The sequence below is a fragment of the Malus domestica genome, chromosome 01 (assembly GCF_042453785.1).
Source record: "Malus domestica chromosome 01, GDT2T_hap1".
Classification (NCBI taxonomy): domain Eukaryota; kingdom Viridiplantae; phylum Streptophyta; class Magnoliopsida; order Rosales; family Rosaceae; genus Malus; species Malus domestica.
In genome coordinates this window covers 22003660-22011730 of record NC_091661.1, presented here as the reverse complement: position 1 = coordinate 22011730, position 8071 = coordinate 22003660, and the positions used below count along the sequence as shown (strand labels likewise).

Genomic DNA, 8071 nt, shown 5'->3' with positions numbered 1-8071 from the left:
ATCGGAACACAAATGGTACACGTAGTTTTAATAGGAATGGTGGAAGATTGTATTTTTTAAGTTATTAACTTTTTAGCACATATATCTCATCATTTGTTTAGTGACACATGATGTACTATTTCGTATACCAGTCCCATTGAAAAATTTCTCAGAAAACTGCCCTTTGCCTGACCACCAGCGCCTCTCAGTGGTCGCTACGTGTACATGTAACTCCTGACTTAATTGATTACTGGTTTTTACGTTCTCAATGTGGGACATGACATTGTGCCCACCCTTGCCAATTCATAATTTGTACAGTGGAAAGTGAGCAAAGGTCTAGAACTCTTAACTTGAGTTCGAATTTGAACTCTCACAGGTACATTTTTGGGCACCACAGAGTTGATAACAAAAGGTTGTTTCTATCGTAGAGCAACGGTACGCTAAAGTAGATCACCACCAAAGTTGATATATGGTTGGTTTGGTATTGCTATATTTTGAAAAAAAAAACTATTTCTACTGTAATGTGAGAATAAGCAGTTGTGAAATAAAGTAATTTTGTGTTTGATAAACTTTTTTGTAAAAGTGCTTTTGAAAAAAAAGTAGTATTATAGTATTTGATAAACTTTTATGTAAAACAGATGTGAAAAAACAATTGATTTTTCAAAGCTGGGTTTTGCAGCTTTGTGTTTTTGGTTTTTTTTTCATCCAAAAGTGTGAAAAAAAGCTAAAGTCGAATGTTTACCAAACATAAAAAAGTTGTTTTTTGATAGTCATTTTTTTAGAATCACCTCAGTATTAAACCAAAGCTTAATGGTCTCAAAAAATGCATTAGTGAGAATTTGAACTCAAGTTAGAAGTCAGTTTCCATTAGATCAACTCATTGGCTCATTTTCATTAGATCAACTAATTGGGGTTATTGTGGGAGATATTTTTAAGTGGGATGAGCTATCCTTTTTAATTAGGCATGATTAAAATATCTGGTATTCTATCAACCTAACTAAACAACTTGATGAAAGCTTGTGACCCAAAAAAGACCCAATTTTATGTGTAATAGGAAGGTGTATATTATTTCCTGAGTAACTTAAAAGGATATTTTTCATACTTCAAAGGAAAATAGATAAATATATCGTCATAAAAATGATATAATATGTATGTATTTATTTAGGATATAAAAACCACTAAATACAATTGTTTTGGGACCATATGATCATTTGCTTTACTTGAAATGCTATGGATTAAGTACAACTAAACCTGAAAAACCAACAAAGAAAAGGTAGGACAAGGATTTCCATTCGGTTTTCAGCTAAATAATGGTTTATGAGAGTGGTATAACTCATTACTTTGGTCTCTGAGATTGTAAATCAATAGAAGTAGTCTTAAGTTTGTCCACTGTCAATTATTTTTGTTCTTTCATGAAAAATCTGTGTTAAATAGGATCAAAATGATAAAAACACCCTCAATTTAATAAACAATGGGCCAAAATGATTTAAAAAAGTTGAGGGTATTTTTGTATAATTTGGTTCATTTTTAATAGAGATTTTTTATCGAATAACCAAAATGATTAATGGTAAACAACTCAGCACTACCTCTATAGATTTTAATTCTCATGAACCAAAGTGAAGAGTTATACCAATAATCATTTTGACTAAAAAAACTTAATAATAAAACACAAAGCTTAATAGTTGGAGATCCATTGCAAGTGCTCGAATATTACAGGTTTTGGAATATTACATACATTTTGATTATTTTCCAACAAAAAAAAGAATATTACATAATCGTTTTAACATGTTCTGTTTACAATGTTGCTTGATGGGTTGTCAAAACATAAAACTTTAAGAAAAATTAATAGAATATGTCTGTGAGTACAAACTGAAGGAATCTTTTAGTTTTAAATACATACCTAGGAAACTGCCAAGGAACAACAAAATATATATGTAATTTTGATTTCATTAACTATTCATATGTGTTTATCTGAAATTTTAATTAGAAATTCTTTTGGACAAACCAACCTCTTGTAGGTTCTTTTTTATTGGTATTACGGGTGTTTTACAAGTTAAAACATTAGCGTTGACGTAAGTATTTAGTCAGGTAGTTATATTACAATTTAAATATGTTATTGTCGAATGATGCTCTAAATATGTTAAATTCTGTGCTCATTCTTAAATCACTTATATAACCAAGAAGCTAACTTGGCACTTGGAGATTGGTTTGCCAATGCACACTTAATATGATCAAGAATATTAACTAATTTAAAAATCAAGAATTTTAATACGTAGGAAGAAGAAAAGGGTCAAAGTTTGGAAGACCGTACTATTCTATTTTATCAGGGGAAACCTAACATCTGGTTTTCTGCTCCTTTTTTTTTTAAGCTTCTTCGTCATCCTTTTTTCTTAAATAATGCCTTTGATGAATAAGCTTCTCTTATTATAAATTATAATGCACTAAGTACCAAAGAGATTTTTAAGTGTAATGGAAACACGGTCCGATATATTAAGTGTATTACATTACATTTAGACTTCGTTTGACAGCTTGGATTGTACTGATTATTTCAGTCGGATAAGATAATTTGTCATCGGATAGTACTGACTATTTAGTCGAGCATACTGACTATTTAATCGGGCGTTTGGTGCAATACCGGATTAAAAACTCAATTCATCAAAGATTATCATGTTCATTTACTTCCTCAAAAGGAGATTGAAGAACATTTATGGCACTGAGTTTCACAATTTAAAACTAGCAAGAGAGATGGAAAAAAAACCCGCTTGATTTTGTTTTCAACGGTCCGACTAATTAATACCGACGATTTGGAGTGTATAAATTATCCGGCTTACGTCGTATAAAATAGGCCGGACTGCATAAATAATCCGGTACTAATTTAATACGGAATGGCACCAAACACCGGATAGTATTAAATAGTACTATCCGGTGTGTTATCTGGCATGCCAAACACGCCCTTAATATACTGGATCGTATTTCTGGCATATTAAAAAAATTTCTCATCAGTACCCGAGTCAAAGATGATTAACGCACTTAACACAGTTTTCTATATTAAATAAATATTAGAATTGCTAGATCCCTAGATACAAAAATGTGTTCACACCGGCTTTTCCAATATCTTTGTTTGCTGTAACTCAGATCTGCAGATGCAACCTATAAAGGTCGTACCCAGTGCACAAGACTGCCGCTTTACGCAGAGTTTGGGAGAGGTGAATGTCGGCTAGCCTTACCCCCATTTATGGAGAGGCTGCTCCCAAGTCTCGAACCCGAGACCTACCGCTCATGGGCGAAGGCACTTGCCATCGCACCAAGTGCGACCTCTATCTGCAGATGCAACCTATACAGCCAAAAAATAATAGCCTCGTTTACTGGTGAAATACATATATATTTGTACATTAACAATTAATAAAAATATTTTCCTGTACAAAAAAAAAAAAAAACGAAAATTGTTACATTATTTCTGAAAACAGCAGGATTTTTGTTTTTGTTTTTGAATTCGCATACATTTTTGTATATTAACACTGTTCTAAATTCACAGCTTCAGCTTTAGTGTGAGCAAGCAAATCCACCTTACCCTCTCTATTTCTGAGCTTTGCATCCAAAGATAAGGAGTTCGTAGGATAAATCACCAATCACCATAAAAGTTTAGGCTCCCTGGTATTGTGCAGGACTTGAACTTTTACCTCACCCGTGAAATTTCCAATGGCCATCCTGCAAAGTAGTAAGTCATAGATGATCGACGAGTTCGACTTGCGCTTTCACTCAAGATTACTGTAGCGTTGCATTTTCCATTCCTCAAATCATCTTCCAGCTAATCTCAACATGTATCACTCCATTTTTTGAATTGATTAAGTGGTATTTGTGGTTGATCCGGCCGTTGTGCACAACGTCTCTTAGATTGATTTCTACATGTCCCAACGATTCCTAATGATAACAATCGAAAGAAAATCATAAGTTAAAATGTTGTCAACTATGAGCAGAGATTACTTGTTTAGTAGTACTAGTTATGTAAACGAAAGTATAACGGTTGAACTATTTCACACCTTCATTCGGAAACTAATGCCGGTCCTCTTGCTCACAACCTCAATATGAACTTTCTCATTCAAAGGTGGCTCATCTAGCATGAAAGGGAATTCCTCGTTCCAGCTTGGATCACGAGTTTTTCGAAGCATCTGAAGAAACCAAATTGTATCAAACTGTTACCAGAAAGATTGTTACATTGCTGCTAACCAGAGACTAAAACCAAAACTTACGTGTGTTTTCTTCTGTTCTCCTCTAAATAGGAGGATGGCATAAGGATTGTTGTGGTACTTCCCTTCCACATTTTCGGCTCCTTGAATAATAACCGATAGTAAACCTGCTCCGCCTAGGGTTCCCCCAAGTGATGACATTGACATATCAATTCCGCTTTCATTTCTCGTATGTGCTGCATCAATAGGTCCACTAAATCTGCTTTTGTCTTCTTTGAAAGGCACAAAAGCTAGCTCCACCACAAGCTGCCCTCTTTGCTTCTTGTTTGGACTATTGCTAATACTCGTGTCCTTGAGCAAATCAAGTTTAAATTCTTTCGTCTCATGGGGTGTAAGTTGTTTGAGAGGAACTAACTGCATTCCTATCCTATCATGCCCACCAACCTGCAGGAAGAGCAAAATTGAATGATGAGACACAACCATACGTCTAAAATATAACTAAGAGATTTTTTTGCTTCCGGTAATCCTATATTTTGAAAAAAGTAAAGTAGGTAAGAGAGGAAACCTTGTCCCAGTCAAAGACTTGTAACCGAAGAAGTTGGGTCTTAGGATCCTTCACAAGAAGCTTGAACTTCTCGTTCCACTCAGGGTTCAGGTTTTTCTTCTTGATAGTTGTTTTCTTTGCTGGTAGCCCATCTCCAGTCAGGCTGAGCTTGACATAAGGATCGGATGATCCTAAGATATCCTTCTTCAAGAGTTTAACCGCATGAACAACATTCACGCGTAGTATTCCCACCGGCTTCTTTACAGCCACACTGTATAAATGAAAAAAATCATAAATGCAGACAAAGTGACCAAAGCAGAAAGCTGTATCATCTCAAATTAACTTACGTTGAAACGTCAAGGATAGGTATTTCAAGTGTCCGAGGCCAGAGGTAGAGGCTTGCAACTTGCATTTTAATAGTCTCCTGCAGGAAATTATGTCATAGTTGATTCAAATCCAACCAAACATTTAAATGTCAGACAATTAGATAAAATCCCAACTTCAACATGAAAGTATTACCAGTGCAGCACCTGAACAAAACGATAGAGGCCGGGTATAGACATGATATCGGCTCCCAATATATTCATTCCAAAATCTATATGAGGCTGCAGATAGTTAAGAGAAATTTAGCTTACAAAACAGATCTTATTTATCCAATCTTTTTAAGGCACGAAAAGAAATATGCGTTAACTGGCGTCTTCTGCTCACCTTCTCCATCAAAGACACCACAATGTTTGCAAAACATGGAAAGGAAGGCACAAGCGGTTTGAAAGCTATCCTTGGCACTAAATACACTTGTAAATCTACTAACTGAAATGAATTTTGGTCAAGTTTCTGAACAAATTCATCCACATCAAGAAAACAAATTACAAAAGTCTTGTTCCTCTGTCAAAAAATGTTTCCTTAGGTTCTTCTTACCTGAATTGTAATTCGTAAAGACAGAACTTTTAACACCAAAATTATGTTGGGATTTCCAGCCCATTTTATTGATGGTTCCATGATTAATTCCTTCTCGTTCGTCTCAAAGACCTCTAGACCTGAAACGTTATAAATAAAAATAAATTATAACACCAGATAGACAAGCAAATGATGTTTGTTTGCTACTAGAACTGTACTTTTCCTCTGTGATGTATACATTTATGCATCAATATGTTTTCTTGGTCATAAGCTTTGCTCAAACTTTCTTGAAATTTGGATATTATATATCGTGTCTTTCTTTCTTCCTTGTTGCTAGCATTAAGTTATGTAGCCAAATACTGAGACTTAAGTAATCAACAAGTCTGGCATAGACTGACTGAATATTCATCCCTCCAAAAAATTACGATGATTTTTACAGCGAGTATGCATAACTATTTCTGGATTTGAAGTTATTGTTCAACGGAGGTTCTTCAAGACTGAAAATATATGCAGGACTTCGGAAGATAACAGAAAGTACTGATCTATAAAACTGAAAACTATTTGTGCACACCAATTATGCAGTAAACCGAATTAGAAATTGCTGCGACCAAACTCACCGTTAAGAATAGGAGGAAGAGTTCCCATATCTATTCTCTCAAACTCAATTGATTCAATCTGAAACTTTCCAATGTACTCATCAAATATAGGTTGAGCCACACTTCTTATTATTCCCGCAATTTCCTATCAATAATGTTAAAATCATCTATCAAAATTACAACATTAAAACAACAATCAAAAGGGATTCAAAATGACTAAAGATTAGAATATCACCTTCTCAAGGTAAGGCCATAAGTCTGCAATAAATTTATTCAACCAGTCTACCTGCAAAGTTGTGCACATAACCAATACATAATGAATAAAGATATAGCATAGAAGCAAGAGAAACGATCCTAGAAGTTTGATACGGAGGAGATTGGAGGGGGATACTAACTCTATGATAATTAGGGTTCTTCACCCACAGTGGAATTTCGGGAAGAAGATCTTGCAAGGCCAATTCATCTAAATCATGAAGTGGCCTGCAAACTGGATCCTGCATAGTATGTCAAGTTACTATAAGCAAATGCAGACATGGTTGGCATAATTTAACTTTCTTCGGTTTATGATCTTAGTCGTACTTTAATTTACTATTACACATTTGAATTTAATTTGATTGGATTCTTTGAAGTAGTTTACTGAGAAATCGATGTTTAAGAACTTAATAATTGCTAGTGAAACAATCATACTCATATTTAGAATGAAAAGTTAAAAAGTTATTATAATTCCCCTAAACAAACATAAGAATCCGAGTGTAAACATCCACATTACGAAATTATCCTTCCATCTTTTGCATAGTCTTTGACATGAGTTTAGCTGCTTGTTTCTCAACTTTCAAAAAGAACCATTAATTCCATTACATTCTCACATCAGATGAAAATATAAATTGAAAAACTGAATGAAAATAAACCCAGGATGAGAGCTTCACAACATTCTAAATTAAGACTAAGCCGGTGAAATAAAGAAAAAAACAATTAGACATCTACAAGGGGCTTGCATCTCTGTTGGTTACAAGCATTCACCCCGGCATTCGAGTTCCTAAGTATGATTGCACCTCCCCTGATATTGCTTGTATAAAAAGAAACGATTAAACATCTTTGCTTTCCATTTAAATTTTCCCATGGAAAATAGAAGCATGATCAAGAATATACAATTTGCATTGCCAATCTGGAAAAATCAAAATCTGACTGGAAACCAGCTAAAAGTCAATTGCAATTATCAACACGTGAATGATCAAACAAAGAACAATAAGGAAATGGATTTACCTCAACTTCTTTGGGATTTGAATAAACAAAAAGGAAAAACCCCACCAAGAGTCCAAGAGGAATTCCAATTCCAAAACCAAGAATTCCCACTAAACTGCTCACAAATCCCATCTTCTAAAACCTCCTAAAAACTCAGAAAACCGACATGCATTAATGGCAATTGGCACCTACGCCACCGGAAACTTTCCCAGCAAACAAAACTGGCTCCAGCGATGGATTCTAAAGGAGAGAATGCGCTGATCAGAAGCGTTTCGAATAAACTCCACAACTCAAACCGCCAAAACAGAAGAAACATCTGAACTAGTTCAAAACATCCACTGTTGCAACAAAACTGCACCTCCAAATAGACAATGAAATGACCTAATTCTCCAATGTCGTGGTTGTTATATCTTGTATATGTTACAGCTTGAAGGCCACGTAAACCCTCAAAGTGTATATATGGATGAGCTAAATTTTCTTTTTCTTTTCTGGCAATTGTTATAGGGGTTGTGGGTTGTTTTCAGGCTGTTGAATATTCTATTTGTTTTTTTTTTTTTTTTGATGTGCTTTGACCAATTCCCACACGAGCAATTTTTTTTTTTTAAATTACATGAATTGCCTACAAT

At 34.6% G+C, this 8071-nt stretch overlaps 1 protein-coding gene across 2 annotated transcripts; it reads right to left on the bottom strand.

Annotated features, from left to right (window-relative positions):
- Positions 1–3340: 3340 nt before the first annotated feature.
- Positions 3341–7752, bottom strand: LOC103430352 (synaptotagmin-3-like). Of its 2 annotated transcripts, XM_008368514.4 has the most exons (12): positions 7467–7752; positions 6599–6697; positions 6439–6489; positions 6225–6348; positions 5629–5747; positions 5419–5520; positions 5241–5315; positions 5058–5134; positions 4732–4981; positions 4230–4610; positions 4020–4148; positions 3341–3900 (listed from the first exon to the last, which is right to left on the bottom strand). In XM_008368514.4, the coding sequence occupies exons 1-12, from the start codon at positions 7575–7577 to the stop codon at positions 3772–3774; spliced, it is 1647 nt and encodes a 548-aa protein (XP_008366736.1). In that variant the 5' UTR covers positions 7578–7752; the 3' UTR covers positions 3341–3771. The 2 variants fall into 2 exon arrangements, with proteins under 2 accessions (XP_008366736.1, XP_017188135.2); XM_017332646.3 differs by lacking the exons at positions 6439–6489; positions 6599–6697; positions 7467–7752 and having other exon boundaries at positions 5230–5315.
- Positions 7753–8071: the final 319 nt, after the last annotated feature.